Source organism: Apiotrichum porosum (assembly GCF_003942205.1).
Source record: "Apiotrichum porosum strain DSM 27194 chromosome Unknown scaffold_11, whole genome shotgun sequence".
In the NCBI taxonomy this organism is placed as follows: domain Eukaryota; kingdom Fungi; phylum Basidiomycota; class Tremellomycetes; order Trichosporonales; family Trichosporonaceae; genus Apiotrichum; species Apiotrichum porosum.
Genome location: NW_021167118.1, coordinates 965,240 through 988,740, shown reverse-complemented (window position 1 = coordinate 988,740; position 23,501 = coordinate 965,240). Strand labels below are relative to the sequence as shown.

Sequence of the window (23,501 nt, the reverse complement as noted above, 5' to 3'; positions counted from 1 at the left end):
GTTGATACAGAGCTTACTATACTCTCTACTCCTCTTCCTCCCGTGCCATCGCCTTCTCCATCTTGCGCAGCAGGTCGTCGAGGCGGTACGGCTTGACCACGACGTCGGTAAAGTCTGCCATGGCCTCCTTGATCATGGCCTGGCGCGCGTTACCCGTGAGGGCAATGATGGGGCTAAAGGCCAGCACGCCGTCCTTTTCCAGCGAGCGCACCAGCCGCGCCGCGGCGTACCCGTCCATGATGGGCATCTCGAGGTCCATGAGCACGCAGTCGTACGGCGTGCCACACCCGGCGGCCATGTTCTGCCGGATCTTGTCCACGGCCTCGGCGCCGTCCGCGGCTGCGTCCGCCGCAAACCCCACATGCTTGAGCTGGCGTAGCAGGACCGTGCGGTTGATGAGGTTGTCCTCGACCACGAGGACGCGTGCGTGGCCGGCCGGCTCGGTCGGGCGGGTCGAGGCGGGCGACGAAGCAGCCTTGGACACGACCGCCGCCACTGACGCCCGAGTCGGTGATGTCGGGGCTGACAAGGCCGCTGGAGGCGTCGCGACGCTGGCGGCGGCGGCGGCGGCGGCGGTGCACGCGCGCGCCTTGATGAAGAACCGGAATTCCGAGCCTTTGCCCAGCTCGGAGACGACGTCGATCCGCCCACCCATGATTTCGGCAAGCTTGCGACACACAAACAGGCCCAGACCCGACCCGCCAAACATGGTGTGGATCTGCGGGGACGCCTGCGAGAACCGGTGAAACAGGAGCTGGAGCTGGTCGGGGGTGAGGCCCGGCCCAGTGTCGGCGACGGACACGTAGACGAACACTGGCCGCCCCTCGGTGCTGTCCTCGAGCGACTGGTCCAGGCGCAACGGCGGCGGGGTGCAGCTGTCGTCTGTGGGTGGCTCCAGCCGGACGTCGAGACACAGCTTGATGAGCCGCACGGGCGAGTTGGCCGTAAACCGGATAGCGTTGGACAGCAAGTTTGTGATAATCTGGCCGAGCCTGACGGGGTCGGCCATGAATGACGACACGCCAAGTGCCTCAAACCCGGCGCCAACTTGCAGCGACAAGTGTACACGCTTCATGCGCGCCTCGTTCTGGAAGACGGACGTGATCCGCTCCGCCTCGTCGATGATCCGCGTCTCGACATCGTACATGTCCAACATGTTGAGCTGCATTCGCCCCAGGGAAAGCACGTCGTTGCTGATCCTCTCCTGTGTCAAGCTGCATTGGTAGATGCTGTCCAGCGCATCGAGGTCCTCGGACAGTGTCGCAAGGAGCTGGTCGGTCGGCAAAAACGGCCGTTGGTTGTCGATCGCATCTTGCATCTGTTCTTGCAGGACGAGGAGGTTTGTCTTGACCAAAGACGAGCACTGCATCAAACTGCTCGTTGGGTTGCGCATCTCGTGGCTGCAAGTCGTTAGCGGGCCGGGGGGTGATCACCACTCACGATGTAATGTCAATCAGCAGCTCCTGCTGGCGTTTCGCCTCTTCAGCCTCGGCCCGCCTCTGTTCCGCCTCGACCATGCGCTGCCGCTGCAGTTCTTCGTTGAGCTTGCGCTCAGTCACCTCGACCGAGCACCCGATAAACCCTCGCAGGCACCCCGTGGGTCCCCTAAGCCGCAGAGCCGTGGTCACCACCCAACGGCCATTCTTCCACATGTACTCGGCCTGCACACTGAAGCCTTCAGACGGCACAAAGTTTTCCCACACACCACGAACGTAGTCTTGGAAACCCTCGCCAATATAGTCGCCCCAGTCGGTGATCTTTTGGTGCATTGGATAGCCAGACACTTCGTACCATGCCGTGTTGGCGTACGTCACGTAGCCGTCCGGCGAGCAGCGGAAGATGCCAACGGGCGACACTAACGGGGGTAAGCTCCTCCGCCCGTGCTTTTGGTTTTATACTTACAGTCTGTGAGCACCCGCATGTCTGCAGTGCGCTCCTCAAACAGGGTCTCCAGCATGAGCCGCTTCTTGCCAAGCTGCAGCTGCATGTCGGCGCGCGCGAGAAGTTCCCTTCCGTTGTAGGGTTTGGGAAGAAAGTCTGAACCGTCAGCTTGCCTCTCGATCCCGCAGCTTACCGTCTGCTGCCATGCCATCGCTCGTCGGCGGCGGCGGGTCTTGGGTCGTAGTGAGCATGAGGAAGGGAACAAGCTTCTGTTCGCGCGTGCCCTCACGGAGCGCTCTGAGCAGCCCATTGCCTCCAGACTGCTACCGTTAGTCGAACAATCTTGATTGTTGTAGCACACTCACGTTTGGCAGCAACAGGTCGGCAATGACGAGATTCGGATTACACGATGCCCAAAGGTCAAGCGCCTCTTGCGCGTCCCGCGCTTCCACGACGGTACAGTAGGGGGCAAAGATGGACCGGATGTACCGTCTCGAATCGGCCATGCCATCGACAACCATGATAACGTCGTCCTTGTGGAAATAGAGAGTGGTGGGTTCAATGGACCGTGTGCGCTTGATGGTGGTTGTGGTTGTGACAGACTCGTCGAGAGGAGGGTCGTTGAGGTCGAGCGCCTCCATCTCCTTCTGCCAGTCGTGGGCTTCGGGTGCCGTGGTCTCGTGGATTGCGTCAACGGGGAGGTGCGCGTGTCCTAGGCTGGGGCAAAGGTCAGCGAGGTGCGAACCAGAGGCCTTACCTCAGGCGAACACGACAGGTGGTACCATGCGAGCCGTCTGCTGACTCTGCAGCAGTCTTGCTCTGGACCTCAAACGCACCACGGTGGAGCTGAACAAGTTGCTACATGTCAGCGGCATTCCACGCTTCCAGACTCACTTTTGTAAACGACAGGGCAATGCCAGTCCTGTTGTCCGTCTCCGGCACTGCCTCTCCCGGACCAACCCACTCGCCCATGGCCTGAAGCTCGGCTGCAGGGATACCAATACCAGTATCTTGGATAGACATGACAGCCTCGGACGCATCATATGAAAGTGTAACGTGGACATGGCCCTCGCGAGTATACTTGACAGCATTGCCCATGAGGTTGAACAGGATGGTTTCCCACTTGTCCCTGTCGACGTACACGTCACGGTCGGTAGTATCGCACTCGAGGATCAGCTCAAGGTTCCCCTGCTGGGCAGCCTTTTTGAACAGCATGGCCATGTCGCGAGTAAGGAGTCCCAGGTTGACGCGCCGGAACGAAGCCTGCATTTTGCCAGCTTCAATATTGCTCACGTCCATGAGCACGGTGGCCAAGCGCGTCAAGCGGCGCACATGGCGGCGAGCAATGAGGAGGTTACTGCGGTTTTGCGTCTCGCTAGTGCTTGCAATTACGTCGTCGAGCGGTCCTGCAATGAGGGCCAGTGGCGGAAACAGCTCGCGCGCAACGTTGGAGAATAATAGGCTCTTGGCTTTGTTGAGCGACGCCAGATCTTTCATTCGCTTGACGTCTCGCTGGGTGTCACGCGCACCGACAAGGTGCGTTGCGAGGAGGGGCACCAGTGCATGCTGCACGTCAGCTCAACCCATGACCACTCTACCGCTCAACTCACTGCCAGCTCGTCAGTCTGCTGATTGAATGGAGGCTCCGCGTTGAGACCCAGCACGAGGATAGCTGCCGGTACCGGGTCTTCCTCGGGGCACGGGATCACCGGAAGCACAATCGCACAAGTTTGTGCCATGGTGTGGGTGAAGGCGGCAGCCAGCGTCGAGCAGTCGTCGATAATGGCAGGGGCACCTGACTGCAGCACTTCCGCCAGCGGCCACTGCTCATGCGTGCGCCAAAGTTCTGTCTGTGGAGACTCGGAGCCCGCCGTCGACGACGACCCGCTGTCATTTCCTGAGCCAAAGGCTTCCGCAATCATAACGTTTGGTGGGTCGACGATGGGAATGATTTGCACCTCGGCTGCTGCTGGATGACCGTCTGGCACGTTCACGCCACCAACGTAGGTCACGCGAGCACTCTGCTCTTTGCGTGGGTGAATTCCAACACCTATGCGTACGTGGGGTTGGACGTTACCTGTAGGGGTGTCAGTTACAGAGGCAGAACGTCAGTCAACTCACTGATTTCCTCGACATGGTAGAGCATGCCAAAGGCAACGTCCGCCGAGCACGCCTTCAATGCATCAATGACAGCATTGTGGTAGTCGTCAACGCTCCTTGCAGCTCCTGTCACTGTCAGCGCTTGGCGGCCGCAAACAAACTCACCTATGCGCATGCATAACTGTTTGCGCAGCACAGTCTCGCGGTTGGCGAGAATGTGGTTAGTACTGTCGCTGATTTCGCAGAAGCAGCCAGCAAAGTTGCCGTCTTCGCCGCGCAAAGGCATCCACGTGGCGGCGCCATATTGCTGATATGTCTTGTTGTCCTTAGATGGCAACACATTCCACTCTGAAGCTTGTTAACGTTGTCAGTGGCCAACAATACCCACGGTCGTCTTGTAACACTGGTATTCCCGCCAGAAGAACCTCCGTCAAGGGCCCAAGACTGTCCAAGATATCTACTTCGTTAGCTCGTAGCGCACAACCTTCTGCTTACGGTCCCATGACTCCTTGCCACAGCGTCCGAAAGCCTGTGGATGGTCTGGGAGAAGCTACTGTCAGCATTTTGGCGCTGGGATTCCTGTGACCCACATCCGCGTAAGGTTGGTTGTAGATCATCGTGAGATCCTTGCCCGACCAAAAGCAAGCACGTTGGGGGTTCAGTGTGAGCAGCTCAACTGCCGCTGTCAGCAGATGTTGCTTGCTGCCCAAGACCCACCAGTGTTGCGGAACGTCTTGTCCCATGACGACCTAGGTCCCAGCGAAGTCTTGGAAAAGTCAAACTCTTCCAGCAACTGGGCAACCGGATGAGCTCGTGCCTTGTCCTTGAGACCGGTCATGAACGTGTTGCCGTCGGCATCGCGGTGAAAGTGAAGGGCTGTACCAGGCGTCCATTTTGGCATGTTGGTGAGCACCTCTTCTATGGTTGACCAAGAGGTAGCGGTAGCGGGGGACCGATGAGGTTGGAGACGGCGGACTGCACTCGACGACTCGGCGGGGCTGGAACCGTCGCGCGTTGACGAGAATGGATCCTCGACGCTGAATGCCATTGGTGTTGTAGTCGCCCATGTCGCTGCGAAACGAGGCACGGTCGTAACAACGACATACGATTTGGCATTGGTGGAGTCTTCACCGTCTGGAGGGGCAGGTGTGATGGGCAGAGTCGTTCGCGTCAACTCGAGGGTCGCCGGGCCAGACGGGAATGTAAAGTCGAGCGTCGTGGTCTCTGGACTGGATGCGCCAGTGACCCATGCTTCAAACTGTCGTGTACCCTCCAGCGTCAGAAAATCGAGAACGGAACGCCTGCCCGTGAGCGTGAGCCACTTGGAGTTGGCAAAGACGGGCGTAAACGCGGCGCCTGCATTATGCTCTGTCGGCAGCGCCTGTGAAGATGGGCGAGCGCAACAGTTATGCCGATGCGTGTCCTTTCTGCTTGATCCTGGAACGGCGCAGACCAGCACGAAGGCTGCATGCGGGTAAGCCTTATCGATTAGCAACTGACCAACTGGCACTCCAACAGCACCTCACCTCAAGGAAGGCACGCGGATAGGCGAGTGATGGATCGGATTGTTGTTGTTGAGAGAACGAGGGTTCTACTTCGGACAAAAGTTGTGTTCCTAGTGGAAATGCCGGGGGTGAGATCTCAGGAGAGATCCCCGACGACGGGGTCGCCTCTGGGACCGATGCGTCGCGGGACATGGCTGCTGTCCCTGCATGCGACTGTGGGCGTGCGGTGTAGATGTGTAGATGTGTAGATGTGTAGTGTGCAGAGAGGATAAAACGTTGTTTGCGGAGCAACAGCCGTTTTACGAACCCACTCGGCTGTTGTAGGGTCACCGACGCCGTATTGTTTGGAATGCCGGTCCATTTGACGTCATTTAAAAATAGCCAAAGCACAAACAAGTCCTCTGCTGGTTCTAAAGCGTAAAGCGCACCACACACACACTTGCATATGCAGCAGAATGGCGAGCATTGGGGCTATATGCATGTACAGTAGGGTTACCAGCCCTCCGCATCGGACCCTTCCTCATCGATTCCCCTCGACAGTGTCCTGTGTGGGGCCGTTCAGAACGACTTTATTGAATTGCTGGAGGACGACGAAAGTCTCAAGTTGCTGTTGCGTGTGTCTGGCCTAGGAGGACAAGCAGCCCTTGTGTCCGCATACCCCAACACAGGCAAGGACCGTGCGTTGGGCAAGTGTGTGCGGGCGGGTCCGTAGAGGAGCGCCTAATGCATGCCTTTGACAAACCGGTCGTGTGAGAGGGATTTGTTCGCGTTTGTGGCCGAAAAGAACGTGTAATGGACGCCCTTGTGGCCAAGGGGATTAAGGCATCTCACTTGTATACAGCAATATGAGAAGATCGGGAGTTCGATTCTCCTCGGGGGCATTCAGTTTTTGCGACCGGAGCTGTGGGATCAGGTAGTGGGAGGAAGGAGCACTGGATTCGACGTATACGATACAATGAAATGGCCTAAAAGGGAGGCAATGACGTTTTCCGATGGATAAACAAGTCGTCCACAGACGCGAGGTTGGTGGCGCACAACTGAGGACAATAGAAGCCCGTTCCAATGGCGGCCGAAGTGCGCTCCCTCCCCTATGTGTTATGGCTGTACGCCACACTGGTGGACCCGCAGATGGTTGCAGAGTGATATGGGGGACGTATTCATGTCCTGTCACATTTCTTGTTACAGTACAGCCCAAAATTGACCACGAGTCGCAACGAGTTCGTGGTGGTAGTAGTCGTTCACCGCCCTTTCAGCGAGACAGAGGGAGCTCCCTTCACGTCATTGGGGCCGGCGGTCCACCGTCCTAAACGACATGTACATACCCTCATCAAAGATCCATAAGCGCTAGGCACGGCGCCGCGTGGTGCGACAAGGTCGATCAAGTGGCACGCGTCGCAGCATGGCACATCATCACCAGAGCCCGGCATGTCAGTGATCGATGACCGTGTGCTCCTCGCGACCGCCGCCACAGTTCGGAAGCTACAGAGTCATCTATCCCCACACACCTTCACTCTTCGTACAATATGTACCTCTGCCGGCGACTCAAGCCTTGTCATTTGCAGTACCATTCCTCCATTCTCCCCTCCGACATACTTGTGCGGGCGTCGGACAACGAAATGGACTTGGACGTGGACTCCCCCAGGGCGATCCGCGTGCAGGTGAGGTGAGAGCTGTCGTTCTCCACTTCTGGTTGGGCCAGCTCAATGTGAACCACGACAAGTACATAGCTAACATCAACAGCGCCATCCCTGGGATCCCGGCGACCATGGTGAGGACTCGGCGGTCCTCGGGTCAGACTCGGACGAGTCGAGGGGTGGGTCGGTGAGTAATTATTTGTCGATCTCATAGTTGACTTTCAAAGCAGCAGGTGGCAGTGACCGATCTGCTTGCGGGCGACAGTGGCGTGTTCTCGAGGATCACGGACTGTCGTTGTTCAAGCGCAAGGTTCGTTTCAACATTATGTACACAGGACCCCACCACTGGTCGCTTAGAGCCCCTAACCAGCAAAATCCAAGCAATCGACTATGCCACCACCGACGTGCTTCTCCTCGAGATCCTTGATTACCAGACGGCCTTGGCAATGGAACAAGCTTACGCCAAGAAGACGAAGCGCAAACACCGTGTAGACCGGGCTTCTCGGCCCGACACACTGAAGCTTACCATTCATGTGTTTCAGCATTTAGAGGAAAGAGTGCTGAGTGCACCCCAGACTGTCGAGGAGGTTGCAGAGGCCATGGCAGACGACGAGGAGGTCTGGTAGAGATACCCACTAGACACTCATGCCATGCACACAGCCGCCATCGGCGAACATGGTTGCCACAGTGCCCCCTCGTGCTCCTTTCATCTCCTCTTGTATCCCTGTGTTACTGTACGTAGCATGCGCAGCGTTGCAAAACGACGAGTTGTCGGGTAATTGTCAGTTGGCCTCATCTCGAAGTCTTCTGGTCACTTGTCGAGCACCCAGAGTCCAGCAACCATTTGCAGAGGATCAGAGGATTTGAGGGCTAGCCTCGGCTCTTGTGGTACCATTCCTCGGTCGTCACACCCCCACAGCCCACAGCATCCACTACAACGTGCCCGCCGTCCGCCACCGTCCATTCCTGACCTTTCCTCCAGAGTTCATCCGCGGAGTATCCGCTGCCCCACTTTTTTCACTGCCCATCTCTAGATCTCTAGCCACGTCCACCACCACTCGCACACCCGAGTCCCAGGTGCGCCAGGTCTTCAGAGGATCAGAGGGCCTCGCGCGGGGATGTAACCGTCTTTGTGGCGGAGCTCAAACACCATCCAACGCAGCCGCCTCCTGCACGCACACAATAACTACGATGCAGAGCAAAAGAACAGACCCATGGTTTCAGTATCCAGGATGTCACATGAAGCATAAAACACTACCTACCACATCCGTGGTGGTGGACGAAACCAAACAAGAGATGGACGATGTATGCTACCAACCTTTCCAAACGGTACAGTCCCAATTGCCGTCTACAGCTGCTGTCCCGCACGCGCCGACGCGCGACGCTTCAACTGGAGCACGTTCGTCCTTGCCAACTGGGCAACTGGGCAACTGGGCAACTGGGCAACTGGGCAACTGGGCAACTGGGCAACTGGGCAACTGGGTATTTGCCTCCGCACCACACCTCGGCGATCAATTTGGATTGCTGGCGTCCAGCCCCAGGCCCACATGCCGTTAGTTGTCGTCTAGCTCGGTGAGACCGGCTCCTTGCCGATCAGCCGGTGTAAATACTGTACGTCGTCGCAGCCGTCCACCTGCGCCGGCGGGGAGACTACACGGCTGTTCATGGCTATGCGTTAGGCTGTCGTGTCGTCAGCGCAGTGGCCAGTGGCCAGTGGCCAGCAGTGGATCAGTGCAGTGGACACCTCGACACCACCCCCACAGCGCTCCTCCTGACCATGTCCTCGCCGCCCCTACCTAATGACATGTATGCCATGGCCCGCTACATAAATACAACGACGATGCTACTCCACTCGTGCTCTCCTCTTTCCATCATCTGCGACGCCTGTGGGCATTGCTGCCCGCAAGCTGTCCACGCTCCGCTCTTCCCGTGTGCGCACTCGCGGTGTGAGCGGTTTGACGTTGACGGCGTCGACGGTCGGCGACGCGACACCTGCCGACGACGCCGTCGAGAGTGGCCGTGACCGGACCACTGCGGGTGACGGTGCAGACGAGTCGCGTTTGAAGATGCCGCCCACAAACGACTTGATCGAGCGCGAAGACGAGGAAGCAGACGCAGCCTCGTCTGGAGGGTGTGACGGCGCTGCGACGTTGTCGTCGTCTGCTGCTGCTGGCTCGTCCACCTCCATCTCATCACGTTGTCGTCCCCGCCCGCGTTGCTCTTCACCCTCCTCTGAGCCATACTCGGACTCTTCTGCCACGGGCACTGGCGTAGCAGGCTCCGAGTCCTGTACGGGCGCAGGCTTGCCTGCGTCGGGAAATGCACGGAATGGGGACACTTCAGGCTCGGGTGCTTGCACAAAGCCGCCATGGGAGCGGATGAGCGAGGTGTAGTAGCGCTGCAACAGGTCTGCGTTGCACTGGGGACACTGTCAGCCAACGCGCGTGGGACCGCAACAGAAGAAGACTTACACAAAGGGCCCATCCTGTCACCCGCAGAAACTCTCGCTCGAGCGAGTTGAGCTCGTTGACCTTGATACCGCCGACCTTGGCATAGTGTGAGTTTGTGCAAAAGACATCACACTGGGCCTTTGAGCCTGCGGTCACGCCCGCAATGAGGAAACGGTGGACTGTCAAGGACGACAGTGTAAACGTCGGGAGGTTTTGGCATGTCAGGTCGATGTATGCCAGTAGCGAGAGGAGAGGGATTTTCTTAAAGTTGGGGTGAGCATAGGGGCACGGACACCGGGGGACACATTGCAAGGCACTCCTCCTACTACTACTACTCACCTCGAGGTTGGTGTACTTTACTATACGCCGGAGATAGTCGATGACGGTGATGTTTGGCGGTGCGCGCGAGTGGAAGCGCGTGAGAGCGTCCGGCGTGAGCACCACCTGGTCGTTGTGCTGGCAGAGCAAGTCGAGCATGTGGGCTATGAGCTCGACGAGTGTGTCGCAGGGACAGTCGATGAATGCCCATGGGACCTCGGGCTTGTCCGCAGACGAGCCCGTAGGCGAGACCCCGCCGCGCTGGTCGGTCATGGCGTCGGGGGGGAGAGAGGGCGGGGGGTTCACACGGCGGGGACCATGTGTTCGGGGACAAGAGAGAGGAGGGGGTGGGGAGGGTTAGGTGCAAGTTGGATGGTGATATCCAAGTGACGGAGTTGCCAGAGGTGTCAACGACGAGTGGACAGATTTGACAAGGGGAGGATGCGGTTCAAATGCCGGCGCGCGGGCGGGAGCTAGTGATGCTGCCAAGAAGGGGGGGCGGAGGGGCGTGCTGCGTGTGCGCCAGAGTGGAGGGATGCAATGGGATATGCAGTGTGTGGTGGTGGTGGGGGGGGGGGAGTGGAGAAATGCAACTCTTCTTTTGCACTCGGTGTGTGCGTTGTGGTGTTTTTGGTTGGCGTTTGACCGCCGAGAGCGCGGTGGGTTAATGGGTTGTAGCGAGCTAGCGAGACGAGCGGGAGACACGTGCGCTACAACGGGCGGACTGGGTGGGTGGTGGTGTGTACGGTGTGCAAAAGGTTGTGCGCCAGTGGTGTGGGTGTGAGAGCCTCTCCCCCTCTCCCCCGCTCAAGTCCCGTCCTCCCCCGCATTCACCATCTGGCCCACACAGCACGTAACTCCACTTCTGCGCCGCTCTCTCTCTCTCTCTCTCTCCTGTCCGTAATACGTATCTGAGCGGCGTGAAATCCATTTCCTAAAAGCATTCCTTGTGCAATAGCAAGACGGCCGCCTCCCCCACACACGTATCAAAAAGCTGCCTGCTGTGTTTTTTTTTTTTTTGGGCTACAAGACTCTTTCCCCCCCGATGTGAGCGGCTGTCGCTTGTAGAGCTGAGATCGGCGTCCATTGCCGAGCGTCTGCGCCAGGACTTGCTTGGCTGCGCAGCGTGGCCAACGACGACGACGAACAGCGCCATGCCAGCGCCACGGCGTCTGCTCTGCCAGGCAGCCAGGCGGGGCTCATGTGCCAGCTTTTGCCAGGCAGAAACCACCTGGCCGGCGATGCCGGCGTTTTTTGCGTATGCCGCTCGCACCCATCCCGCGGCCAGCAGCCAGCGGCCAGTGCGACCAAGGGTGTCTCTGTACTTTTCCTCGTTTCAATCTCTGGTCAACATACCCATCTCATCCGTCACTCCCCCTCACACGTGAGTACCCAGTCCTTCCCCCATACAACACCTCCTCCTACATCACCTCCTCTCTCGACCCGCCCTACATCTTTTATGATGCTTAATACACTGAAAATTATGAAACCCGGTGGCTTTACCGCGCCGGGTTGACGCTTCAACTTATATCAACACCTGATCCTTTCCTTCTGTCTCCCTCCCTTGCTATACACTTTGTTGCGCAGTGGCTGACAAGAAACACAGACTTGCGCATGCGCTGTACAGTGCTGCTCTGATCGTCAGACGCCGATAGGGTGGGAGCTGGCCTCTCACCTTTTTTTTGTATCTGGTAGACGTGTAACTTTTCCCCGCTAGTTTGTAGCCCCGCGTCATGATTCTTTCAACTCCACTGCTGTGCCTCTCCGTTTCCAGACCCGACGAAGGGAGGAGCATTCCTCGGACGTTGGCCTCCACGCGTCTACGTACTCCACGTCTTGTGAGCAGAGTTGTGCATAGCCTGCGATTAGCGCCTGGGCAACGGCGCCTCTCAGTCTGTCACCTGGGGCGACGCTGGCAACACAACCTGTAGCCACTCCTTCGTTGCTCAGATGTCCATCTGTCGGGCGCCGACGACGTAAGGGCCTTGACTGTCTATAGCTGGGCTATTCCGAACAGTCGAGGGTGCGAGGAAGGAGATGCATGTGGTGGTACTGGCCAGGTAAGCGCCGTGTCGCATGCTGATATGGACTGTACAGTCGGCGGAGTCCGAGGAAACGGGCGACAGGTATAAGGTACCGCGTGGGTCAAGTGACCGGTCGACGCGGGTGGAGGTTGCGGGGCGGATCATCGTCTCGTGAGTGAGCTCTCTCGAGCAGCGACCTCTTGCGTTCACCAGTGGGCAAGTAACACTAACATCGTCCTTGGTTTTTCTTTCTCTCCCACTCTCATACTCAACCCCTCTTCGTCTCGTGCGCGACCACCCGTCAAGCACCACCCACCGCGTGCATAACAGCGCGGCTCCTTCCCGACCAACATATTCCGCTCCCCCAGATTGTCTGCAGCCATGGCTGTCTTGGACGCTCGCGCAAAGCTCACCGCATTGCGCGAGCTCATGCGCGAGCGCAACATTGGCGTCTAGTGAGTTGTAGCAGATGTTGAAGTAACCAACTAACAAACAGTGTCGTCCCCTCTGAGGATGCTCGTGAGTAGCCGATGGTAACTCACACTTGTTCTCACTGCTCACATCAGACTCGTCCGAGTACCTCGCTCCCTGTGACGCCCGCCGCGCGTTCATCACCGAGTTCAACGGCTCGGCTGGCTGTGCGGTGATCACCCAGACTGAGGCCCTTTGCTGGACCGACGGTCGCTACTGGCTGCAGGCTGGCAAGCAGCTCGGCGAAGAGTAAGTGTTTGGGGCTGACGCAGAGACTGACTCGTTTCCCAGCTGGACTCTCATGAAGCAGGGCCTTCCCGAGGTTCCTTCTTGGAACCAGTGGCTCAAGGTGAGCTTGGAAGATGGATGTCAAAAGCTAATGCTCCAGGACCTCGGCCCCACCACCCGCATTGGAATCGACCCGCATGTCATCTCCCAGGCCGAGGCCAAGCCATTGATGGAGGCCATCACCGCCGACTCTACTCGCGCGTTTGTTCCCATCAAGGACAACCTCGTTGACCTTGTGTGGGCAGAGGGACAGCCTGCTCGCCCCGCCCACCCAATCTTCCGCCTCGGTGACGAGTACGCCGGCGAGAGCGTCGGGTCCAAGCTCGCCAACATCCGTGACAAGCTCATCAAGACTGGCTCGCCTGGTACTGTTGTCAGCAACCTTGACGAGGTTGCCTGGCTGTTCAACCTGCGCGGCAGCGACATTCCCTACAACCCCGTGTTCTTTGCGTACGCCATCGTCACCAAGCACGACTGCACCCTCTTCTGCCAGCCGGCGAGCCTCACTCCAGCCGTCCGCGACTACCTCCATGCCAACGATGTCGTTGTCCTCGAGTACTCGCAGGTCTGGGGTGCCCTTGAGAGCTGGCGCGCGCTCCTCAACAACGAGCGTAAGGAGGCCGAGGCCAAGAAGAAGGCCGACGCAGAGGCTGCTGCCGCTGCCGAGCCCAACGAGCAGTCGCCGGCTCCCGTTGCTGTCCCCAAGACGCCGACTCCCGAGCCCAAGCTCGACCCCAAGGAGAACATTGTCAAGACCGACAAGGTCATCATCGGCAACAAGGCCAGCTGGGCCGTGGCCAACGCGCTGGGCGAGGACAACATTGATGTGCGCAGCTCGATGATCGAGGCTGCCAAGGCGAAGAAGAATGCCACGGAGATTGAGGGCTTCCGCCGCTCCCACATCCGTGACGGTGCCGCGCTGTGCCGCTACTTTGCCTGGCTCGAGGAGGTCCTCGGCAAGGGCGAGCAGTGGAACGAGTTTGACGCCGCCACCCAGCTCGAGAACTTCCGTGCCCAGGGCAAGCTGTTCAAGGGCCTCTCGTTTGACACCATCTCGTCCACTGGCGCCAACGCCGCCGTCATCCACTACTCGCCTGCCGAGCAGGGCAGTGCCATTATCGACAAGGACCAGATCTACCTCTGCGACTCGGGCGCTCAGTACATGGACGGCACGACCGACGTGACCCGTACCCTCCACTTTGGCACCCCTACTGCCGAGGAGAAGCGCGCGTTCACCCGTGTGCTCCAGGGCCACATTGCCCTCGACACTCTGGTCTTCCCCTCGGGCACCACCGGTTTTGTCATTGACGCGATCGCCCGTAGCCCCCTCTGGGCCGACGGTCTCGACTACCGCCACGGTACCGGTCACGGAGTGGGCCACTTTTTGAACGTCCACGAGGGCCCCCAGGGTGTCGGTCCCCGCCCGACCTACAACAAGGTCGGCCTCGTCGAGGGCATGGTCATCTCCAACGAGCCCGGATACTACGCCGACGGCAAGTTTGGTATCCGTATTGAGAGCGTCGTGGTCGTCCGCAACGCCCAGACCCTCAACAACTTTGGCGACAAGGGCTACCTCGAGTTTGAAAACTTTACCATGGTGAGTTGATACCGCGTGCTTGCGATGCTAAACTCACTCCCCAGTGCCCCATCCAGACCTCCCTCATTGAGCAGTCGCTCCTGAGCCCGGCCGAGCGCAACTGGATCAACTCGTACCACGCCGAGGTCCAGGGCAAGGTCGAGCTCGAGCTGCGTCAGTACGGCGACGAGCGTGCTCTCGCTTGGCTGCGGCGCGAGTGCGTCCCCATCTAACGGGATGGAGGAAAAATACTGCAGGAGAGGGGGGAAGAAGGAAGGAAGGAAGCCATAAACAGTAATGTAGACCGGCTAGACCGGGAAGCTGACCTGGAGGGAATACGATCTTTGGGCAGTTTTGAAGCGTCTCATGTATGTCATAGGCTATCGAGCGGGATGTCTGTACAGCGGGGCAGCAGAGGGCAAGGCCATTAACGACGATATCGGAGGAAGCTTGCCACTCGTTCCGTGGAACCGGCCGCCCGAGTCTGGGCCGTTGGCGCACGGCAGCGTCGTACTCATTCCAGTCATTTCTTACACATACGCAGACACGTGGGTGTACAGGACACTGCATAGCTGCATGCCGCGTCCTTGTGTCTCAGTGTGAGGAGAGGAATCGAGTGGCACATGGCTGGAGCCCTGCCAAGTGGCACTGCGTACTACCACTGGGGTGTGTGGATCCCCGATTCCTGCAACTCTCTGTCGGTTGGTCACCTCTTGCTGTTGTTGATAGCATTTCATCGTGTTCCTCTCTAGCACCCTTTGGCCCTCGGCCTGGACTTTACCAAGTTCTGTCTGGTAAAAGCCCCAGGCGAGTAGGTGTTGCGAATGAACTCACGCGGTCCCCCGTGCGAGTGCAGGGTTTTGTCCCCCCCCGGCTGCAGCCACCCGTCCACACGTCCACCTGTGGATGGTTCCAGAACCTGAGCGCCGGCTGTGTTATTTCTTGCTCTACCGGAAAGTACCGCATATGGAGTTGACAGGAGTGACAGGAGGGACAGTCTGACCGTGTGTGGCATGTTGCGTCAAAACTGCTGCGGGCTTTGCTATTACGTTGCTACTGCGCGTGTGGTGCACGGATACCTCGTTGACACGCATGTGGCTTTCCAGCCATGCTTCCGCACCATTCTGAACCCCACCGTGTCCACACCCAGCTCCCAGCCACGGCACTGTTCACCATGGTAGCGTGCGACTGTTCCCACCTGGTACACCTTGCTCACGACGTCCACGATCACGCCCTGTGCCGCACGCGCAGAAAAGCCACCACACGGACGCCATGACATGTACATATGCGCACTGACGTGGATGGGGCCGTGGCAGGCCTGACCGGCCCTCCCCCACCCGGAAACGCCTCTAAATTAGGGGGTGTGGCTGTCGGAGATCGCAGGGCCCTCTAAATGCGTCGGATCAACAAGTGCGCGCTCGCGCTCTGTTTGTTCTCCCTGTTCAAGACATCCGACATCCGAATGGACGACCCGAGGGCCGGGTGGCGCCTTTGGTCGAGCGTGGCGTCTCTGGGCATTGTGTCGGTGGCGCCTGGGCCGCCTGGGCCCCTTGAGCACAGTCGTTCTAGTGTGTCGGTTCGTCGGCCCAGCCCCCCCCTGCGCCGTGCACCGCCGTCGGATGCTAGTTTCGCTTGGGGGTCGAATTGTCCAAGTCGTGTGTGGACCGCATGGTCGCGACGGAGAGTCCGAGAGTCCGTTTGTGGGTTTGTGGCGCAGGACAAAGCTGAAGCCCCAGCCAGCAGCCAGGCTGATCGTGGCGCGCCACTCTCCGTGCACGGTTGTGTGGAGTGTCCATCAGAGCGTGATGGGTTCTCAACGACTCAAAACTCACACATGTGCTCATCACTCAGCGGCGCCGGCTTGGCCGCTTCTGTGGTTCTTCTGTGTGCATCTGTCTCACAGAGGCTGTGGGTTCTGAACGTGGCGTCAGAGAGGCAAACAAGTGGCAGTGACGTCAAGCAAAGGCAGTCGAGATTGTTGGTGACAACAACGCAGTTTAGCGCACTGGGACGTCGCAAGAGACCAGCTGCGCCAAAGTAGACGTTTGCACAGAGGACGGTGGTCCGCCTGACGCCAGCCGTGTCAGTGAGCGACTCGCAAAAGGACATGGCGTCAGGGCGGACACGCCAGACAGAGCAGGTCGCGCACCACAAGGCCGTAGACGCGTGTGATGGCGCATTATCAAGGACACGGCCGCAGTGATCAACATAAAAGGGTGACAGTCCAAGTGAGTAGCATGGGTCAGCCACAATAATGCAGTCTATACGTCCATCTAAGTCTTAATCCAGTTCCTCTTCCTCGAGCTCGCAGTGTTCCCGCCACACCTCGACATGGTCGTCGCCTTGCTCTCCTACATCCGCCTTGGCACTCACTCCACCGCCCAGCCCCACAATGACGACCAGAACAATGAACACCACCATGGACCGCCACAGCACGCTCTCGCCCTTGACCTCTTCGTCCAGCCTTCCCTCGTTCATCCTATGGCGCGCGTTCGCGCCCATACCGTGGCCCTCTTTGCGGCCCCACCGCGTCCCAGGCGGCACGCTGCCCGGTCCGCTGCCCATGCCCATGCCGTGTCCGAGGTTACCGTGCTGCCGCTTGGGCCCCGTATAGTGTGCGCCCGGCGGCGGTCGGCCGCCCCATGCGCGATGGGGGCCGGCGGCAGCGCGCGCCTGTGGCGAGTGCGGGTGGAACGACGACGACGACCCGGGCGTGCCCATCCCGCCGCCGCGCTCGCTTGCTGGTCGCGTGCTGCTGTCGTAGGCGGCACGGCTGGCCGCGTCGCCCAGCGTGGCGTACGCGTCGTTGATAACGTGGAACTGTTCTGGAGAGCCGCCGGGTGCATCGGGGTGGTGTTTCTTGGACAACTGGGGCCGGGTCAGTAGAGGGTATGAAGGGAGAGTGGAGACGCTGCGCGGGATGGAGCTGACAGTATATGAAGGCTGCACGCGACCGGTTTGGTCCCGCATGGCCATCTACGAGAAACACACTAGTAGCGTGTAGGCAAAGTACGCGCCGTAAAGAAACGCGCATGGTGTGTTTCCGGCCATCCCGTGAAACACACCCAGGTGATCAGGAGATCAGGACAACGTTTTGCCATGGGCCATAGTGTGTTTTCGGGCAACAGCAGCCAAGCGGCAAAATACCGGTAACGCAGTGTGATATATCGAAGTTTGGCACGACGGCAGGAAAATGTCTCGTAGTGGGTTTCTCGGCGCGCCGAGAAACCCATACAGATGGCAATTGCCGCGCCACTGTGGTGGTGACTATGCGTTATGCCGCCGCCGCCAGACGTTCCATCGCGCGCGCGCGCGCGCGCCATCGTAGGAAACCAATGACCAATGGTGTTGTGCCGATGGATCCGCATGTCGAGCCCAGGTACCCATGCAACGTGCATGTAGGCCGAGGGTGCCTCTCAGCGGCCACGACAGTTCCACCCTCCAGCCAGACCCCAAGACACCAAGACACCAACACACCAACACACTAAACCGCCCACGTACGTCTCCCACTCACCTCGTAAAACCTCGCCTTGATCTGCTGCTTTGACGCGTTCCGCGGGAGCTTGAGGGCGCCATAGTGGTCGACGTGCCGCGCAAAGAGGCGCGGACAGGTGGAAAAGGGTGCTGCTCGTGTGCTGCCTGTGCTGCTGCTTCCCAGCATGGGTGTGCGGAAGCGCACGCGGCAAGCGGTCGTGGCGGCGGGGCACGGTGGGACGGCGCGATACCGTGATGGACCCGCCAGCGCGCATGGTCGGAGTGTTGGTGGGCGCATGTGGGTGGTGGTGTAGAAATGTGGTGGTGGTATGGACGAGGAAGTTTCAGTAGAGATGCGTTATTGTCGAGAGATGTCGGCGCTCACCATTTCCAGGCACGCGTACCTCCACCCACAACCGGCTCGCTCCGTCGGCCGACATCCATCATCGTGTGACACGCTAGTCATAATGTTCACGCACCAGACTCGCTCGATACAGTGATTCATTGCATTTTACCATCGTCACTCTCTCACTATCTCTAGATCCGGGGGGAGGGGTCACCGACACGTCGCGATACCCCACGCTCTCTCGCTCTCTCTGTCTCTGTCTCTGTCTGTGTCTCTGTCTCTCTGTCTCTCTGTCTCTCTCTCTCTCTTTCTGATTAACTCATGTCAAGTACGCTTCGCCAACGCGTTCACTCCTTCTCCTTCTCGGCGTCGGCCATCTCGACATCTTCTTGTTCCTGCTCCTTCTCTGGGGCAGGCGCGGCGGAGGCTGACGCGGCCGATGCCGATGCCTTGCCGCTCTTGTCGCTGGCAGTGCTCAGAGGCGCCTTGGGCGATGCCGACGGACGCTCACGCTCACGCTCGGCGGCGCGCTCGGGCGACTTGGTAGCCGACGTGGCCGCCTCGGGGGACCGCGGCGAGGGCTTGGTCGTTGGGCGCGCGGGCGACTTTGGCGACGCAGATTTGGACGCAGGGTGCATGGGCGCATCTGGGGAACGGGGAGGGGGTGACTTGGCGCTGTGGGGCCGCATCGAGTCGTTGGCAGAGTGCATGCGGGGCGCATTGAGAACCTCAATCTGGCGACGCTCTGGGCCGGGATGGTTGAGAACCTCAATGACAGTGGTGCGCTTCGCGGGGCTGGTCACGGGCGGCGAGGCGCGCGACTTTTTCTCCGTGTTGGGGCGCGAGAGCTCGGGTGAAGGAGGAGTCGCGCGCTTTGTGCCGGCCACAGAGCTGGGAGGCGAAGTCTTGTCAAGAGTGGGAGCAGCAGTGCCAGATGGGAACGATGTCGACGCTCGGCGGTCAGAGTGGAGGAACATGAGAGCGTCCACACCCTCGTCGTAATCTTCATCCACAGTGCGGCTCGGGGGCGCCTGGCGAGGAGTCGAAGCCTGTTGGGATGGCGCAGGCGACGCGGCAGTGCGAGGAGACGACGTGCCGTCGCCGTTCAAGCGCTTGTCCTTTTTGAGATCGCCCTTCTTGGCAGGAGGAGGCAGTTGCTGCGGTTGTTGGGGCGGTGGCGCCTTGCGCTTTTCATTGTCCGAGGCCTTGCGCTTCACAGAAGCCTTGGAGCTCGTCGACGCCGCGGGACTCGGCGCACGCCTGTCGGGAGGGAGTTCGCGGGACAGAGACATGCCGCGGCCGTTCATCGGGTGGTCCATGCGGGGCTTCATCTCCTCCTGGTACCGCTCGTCGCGACGAGGGTCGTAGGGGGGTGGGTATGGAGCCGCAGGGCCGCGCATATGATGCTGCTGTTGCTGTTGCTGTTGCTGCTGTTGTTGCTGCTGTTGCTGCTGCTGCTGCTGCTCGTAGCTCGGGTACGGGTAGCCCTCTGGAGGACCACGCTGGAACTCGCGGGGGTCGCGGGGGTCGGGTCTAACCTCTCGGGGATCGCCGTGCGGGTCGCGGGGGTCGCGCATTTCACGGGGGTCGCGCATGTCACGAGGGTCGCGCATGTCACGAGGATCACGAAGGTCTCCCGACGGCATACGGTGCATTGGCGCGCGCGGGTCCTGACCGGGGTGGCCACGCTCCGGGAGGCGAGGCGACGGCTGGCGGGGATCGTGCTGGGGCTGCATGGTGCGAGGGTCCCGAGGGTCCCGAGGATCACCACCGCCGCGGCGCTCCCACTCTTCGCGCTCGCGATAGCCTGGGTGAGGGGGAGGATAACCCGGGTAAGGCTGAGGCGGGCCAGGCTCGGGGCCGGGGCCGGGTCCGGGTCCACCGCGACGGCGAGGAGAACCAGGCGACTGGTGACGGCGGGCAGCGGCCTCGTGAGCTGGGTCGTAGCGAGCACCCATGGGAGGGCCACCACCGTTGTATGCGGGGCCTGGGCCATCGCGGTACGAGTCACGAAGGTCGCGAGGCTCGGGTCTGTCCGTGTCGATCGGTGCCAGGCGTGCAAGACCCGACATTGCGCCGCGCGACTCGTCGACCTGATTGAGGGGCGGCGGCACGGCACCGCGGAAGGGTCCACCTGCGCCGGGAGAGTGTGGCCTGGCAAACTCTGCAGGTGGCGCAGGCAAGTCGCGAGTTCCAGGCTCGGCAATCTGGCGGTCCGGTCCACCTCCAATGGGCCCAGGGGGAGGTGGAGGGCCCATGCGAGGCGAGTCTCCGGGGCTGCCATTGGCGCCGTACTGGCCACCGCCGGGCTGTACCGTGTACTGCGAGGGGTGAACGTCGATGGGCACAGGAGGAGGGGGCAGCTGCTGGTTTCCGCCGTGCTGGAGAAGCTGGAGGCGATGCTTGATGATTTGGTTTTGGGGGTCAAGCTCGGCGGCACGCGAGTACGCGTCAATGGCGTCGGTAATCTGGTTGTTGCACGACTCGTAAAGGCTGCCAAGGTTGGACCACACCTCGGAGATGTAAGGGTTGATGCGAATGGCGCGCGAGTAGGCATCCAGGGCGTCACGGTACTGGTTGATCTGGAAGTAGAGCACACCAATGGAGCACCAGAACGTGGGGTTGCGACCGTCACGGTACACTGCCTGCTGGTACGCCTCGTACGCCTTGTTGAAGCGGTTACCAGCCATAAACGCACGGCCAAGCAGGTACCAGCTCTGGGCGTCGTTGCCATCGGTCTCGAGACTCTTGGTGAGGTATGCGACACCTTGGTCCTGGTTGGCAAACGGAGCCGCCGGCTGGGTGTACAGCCAACCAAGCTGCTGGAGGACCTTTGCGTGGTCGGGCTGGTGGCCCAGAACACGCATGTAGGCGTCACGCGCAGACTCATAGTCCGAGTCGAGCTCAAAGACGTGACCAAGCTGGAACCAAATATCCCACGACGTCAATGGGCGCGGAGGATTGTTGATAATGTACTTGAAGCACTGGAAGACAATGTCAGCGGTAGGCAAGGTAACGAACGCGCGCTACTTACGTCAAGCGATGCCGCATACTTGCGCTGATGTTTGTAGATGATACCCAGGCGGAAGTAGATCTCGTTTGCCTTCTCAAAGCCTTTGTGTGTCAGCCTCGTGTTCGTCTGAGAAACGGGAAGCGAGAGGTGGCCCTCTGGCCCTCTGGACTCACTAGGGTCCATTTTAAGCACGCTTGAGAATGCCTCCTCGGCATGCTCAAACGAGCCGTAACGGTCGTAAAGGATGCCGATGCCGTACCAGAGCTTGGGCTCTTTTGGGTTGGGAAGGTAGTGCAGGCCTGCTGGTAGGCGGTGTACGCCTTGGGGAGGTCGTCCTTCATCAACAGGCAGTGACCCATGGATCCCCAGACCTCGCCATTGTCCTGCTTGATGTTGAGGATGCGCTGAAAGTACTCGATGGCCTTGTCAAACTGGTCCCTGCTGCGGGCGATCGAGGCCACCGCGTTGAGACCCAGGACCGAGTTGGGGTTGTGGCGTAGCGCATTCTCAAACGCGGCCAGCGCGCGGTCCTGGTCGTTCATCTGCTCAGACACAGCACCTGCGCACAAGAGTCAGCAAACGCCGCCCGTGGTCCTGCACACGCCGCGCGCACGCCCTCGCTCGTCCTTGTACTTACCGATCAACATCCAGGTGTTCTCGTTGGCCGCAGCCAACTGCTGAAGAACGTTGTCCTGCTTCTCCTTGCCTGCTCTCGCCGCTGGGCTCAACCCAGGAGGGCCAGGTGTGCCGTGGCTGTGGCCGTTGGACACGGGAGCTGGAGGAGGCGGGACGGCCTCTGGAGGGGGCACGGACATGGGCATGGAGGGTGGGCCGCCTACAGGCATGGGCGGACCGGGGGGACCTCCGACAGGCATAGGAGGGGGAGGGGGTCCGTTAGACCTGGACGGGTGGTGGTGGTGCATCCCGGGATGCGATGGCTGGGAGCCATAGCCAGGGGGTGGGTAGTTGGCTGGGTGATGGGACATGCGCGAGTCGGCAGGCATGGCTAAAGAATGAATGTCAGTTGCTACTCTCGAGGCAATGACGAGTATGTTGCGTGGGGGCGTGGCTGTAGTGCACAATGCGTTGTGACTGCCTCCCCCGGGACCAATGTGCTCACAACAACCTCGGCAACGACGAGGTGCGGGGGTGGATGGTATAGGAATGGCAGCAGGTGCGCGCTGTGGATGTTTGTCTCCAGAGTCGAGCCCAAGCAGCGCGCGGTGTGCGGGGGGCGCCCAGTTGCACGAGTGCGTGCGAACGGTGGCCAAACAGGGCGAGCGAGGGAAGCAAAGCGCCCGGGGAGGAACAAGTGGTGTAGGGCAAATGGGAAGGAAAAGAACAACTCACCTGCAGATAGATGCCGGCCAGCGGGCTGCTTGCGCGATGAGGCCTTGTAGAGGCTCTAGGGGGATAGGGTACGAGGAGCGGTGGGGAGGGAGTGTGGTGGATGCCGACTGGATGGATGATGGGGGGTGATGGGGGTGATGGATGGTGCAGTGGGTGTTGTGTCGGAGAGTAGTGATTGATGGATTGGATGGGAGTGATGGACTCGGAAGCGCGGCGAGGGAGATGTGGGATTGTAGAGAGGGGAGAGGGGGGGAGGGATCTGTGCGTGTTGGCAAGTGGGGCGGGGGGAGGGGGGCGCAAGGAAGGAAGAGAGGACGAGGGATTGTGTGGAACGGAGCAAAGGCCCCTTTGCCAAGGAACGAGACGAGAGACGCCCGCAGCGGCGAGGTGCGCCAGAGAGGGGAGCCGAGCCAGCTGCTGGCGCGCGCACACACTGATTGCCGTGGCGGCCGGGCTGGCTGGGCTGGCTGGCTGGGCTGGCTGGCTGGCTGCCTGTGCGTCCGTCCGTCCGTCGTCGTCGCGACTCTCGTTTGCTAATCCACTCTCTCTCTGATTCTGATCATTACTTACCTGTTCAAGGATGATCGCTTTTCCTCAACTTGCGCGCGCGCACTCAGCACTGGACTCGAGATAGATGCAGTGCAAAAAGGCGAGGTCGCTGGGCAGATGCGATGAACGGCCCAAGTATTAGGTGTTGTGGGGGTGGGGTGTGGTGTGGTGTGTGATGTGGGTGTTGGTTGGTTGAAGCACAACACCGACGCACAGGTGCAGGCAGTCCGTGTCCCGGGTGTGTCGTCGCAGCTGAGCGCGAGAGAGAAAGGGGGCTGACGCCGGGGCGTTGGACGCAGTAAGGGGGAGCCCGTGCACAGAGAGACGTGTATATGTGGGTGGGGTTTCGCGGTCGGCTTGTCGGAGGCAACGACTAAACGAGACAGACAATGCCCGAAAGGCAGTGTTTTTCGTGTGTGTGTGTTTCCTTTTCAAAGCGAGGACAACCACGTCGAGGCGTGGCCGTATCTTCTGTTGGGAGGATTAACGTGGGGGCGCGCTCTGTCAAGTGGGGCGGCGCAG

At 60.0% G+C, this 23,501-nt stretch overlaps 6 protein-coding genes and 1 non-coding gene across 7 annotated transcripts; 3 read left to right on the top strand and 4 right to left on the bottom strand.

Moving 5' to 3' along the window:
• Window positions 1–25: 25 nt before the first annotated feature.
• On the bottom strand, window positions 26–5,678 carry EHS24_001995 (uncharacterized protein; the record flags this gene model as incomplete). Its single annotated transcript, XM_028617748.1, has 14 exons — window positions 26–1,400; window positions 1,441–1,855; window positions 1,903–2,037; window positions 2,075–2,201; window positions 2,247–2,598; window positions 2,639–2,727; window positions 2,776–3,447; window positions 3,492–3,958; window positions 4,003–4,107; window positions 4,147–4,329; window positions 4,370–4,425; window positions 4,477–4,657; window positions 4,699–5,362; window positions 5,508–5,678. The coding sequence occupies 14 exons, from the start codon at window positions 5,676–5,678 to the stop codon at window positions 26–28; spliced, it is 4,992 nt and encodes a 1,663-aa protein (XP_028474211.1).
• Window positions 5,679–6,284: 606 nt separating this feature from the next.
• On the top strand, window positions 6,285–6,367 carry EHS24_001994. Its single transcript has one exon. It is a non-coding gene; the product is annotated as a tRNA-Thr (tRNA).
• A 642-nt stretch (window positions 6,368–7,009) lies between these two features.
• On the top strand, window positions 7,010–7,746 carry EHS24_001993 (uncharacterized protein; the record flags this gene model as incomplete). The annotated part of the gene is made up of 5 exons (XM_028617747.1): window positions 7,010–7,144; window positions 7,227–7,307; window positions 7,348–7,430; window positions 7,491–7,653; window positions 7,696–7,746. The coding sequence occupies 5 exons, from the start codon at window positions 7,010–7,012 to the stop codon at window positions 7,744–7,746; spliced, it is 513 nt and encodes a 170-aa protein (XP_028474210.1).
• Window positions 7,747–8,963: 1,217 nt separating this feature from the next.
• Window positions 8,964–10,161, bottom strand: EHS24_001992 (uncharacterized protein; the record flags this gene model as incomplete). Its single annotated transcript, XM_028617746.1, has 3 exons — window positions 8,964–9,539; window positions 9,592–9,831; window positions 9,910–10,161. 3 exons carry the CDS (start codon window positions 10,159–10,161, stop codon window positions 8,964–8,966), a joined length of 1,068 nt encoding a protein of 355 aa, XP_028474209.1.
• A 2,132-nt stretch (window positions 10,162–12,293) lies between these two features.
• Window positions 12,294–14,480, top strand: EHS24_001991 (uncharacterized protein; the record flags this gene model as incomplete). The annotated part of the gene is made up of 5 exons (XM_028617745.1): window positions 12,294–12,367; window positions 12,409–12,431; window positions 12,479–12,632; window positions 12,675–14,268; window positions 14,313–14,480. The coding sequence occupies 5 exons, from the start codon at window positions 12,294–12,296 to the stop codon at window positions 14,478–14,480; spliced, it is 2,013 nt and encodes a 670-aa protein (XP_028474208.1).
• A 2,047-nt stretch (window positions 14,481–16,527) lies between these two features.
• On the bottom strand, window positions 16,528–17,908 carry EHS24_001990 (uncharacterized protein; the record flags this gene model as incomplete). Its single annotated transcript, XM_028617744.1, has 2 exons — window positions 16,528–17,115; window positions 17,762–17,908. The coding sequence occupies 2 exons, from the start codon at window positions 17,906–17,908 to the stop codon at window positions 16,528–16,530; spliced, it is 735 nt and encodes a 244-aa protein (XP_028474207.1).
• Window positions 17,909–18,414: 506 nt separating this feature from the next.
• On the bottom strand, window positions 18,415–22,084 carry EHS24_001989 (uncharacterized protein; the record flags this gene model as incomplete). Its single annotated transcript, XM_028617743.1, has 5 exons — window positions 18,415–21,051; window positions 21,102–21,181; window positions 21,254–21,382; window positions 21,436–21,639; window positions 21,718–22,084. The coding sequence occupies 5 exons, from the start codon at window positions 22,082–22,084 to the stop codon at window positions 18,415–18,417; spliced, it is 3,417 nt and encodes a 1,138-aa protein (XP_028474206.1).
• Window positions 22,085–23,501: the final 1,417 nt, after the last annotated feature.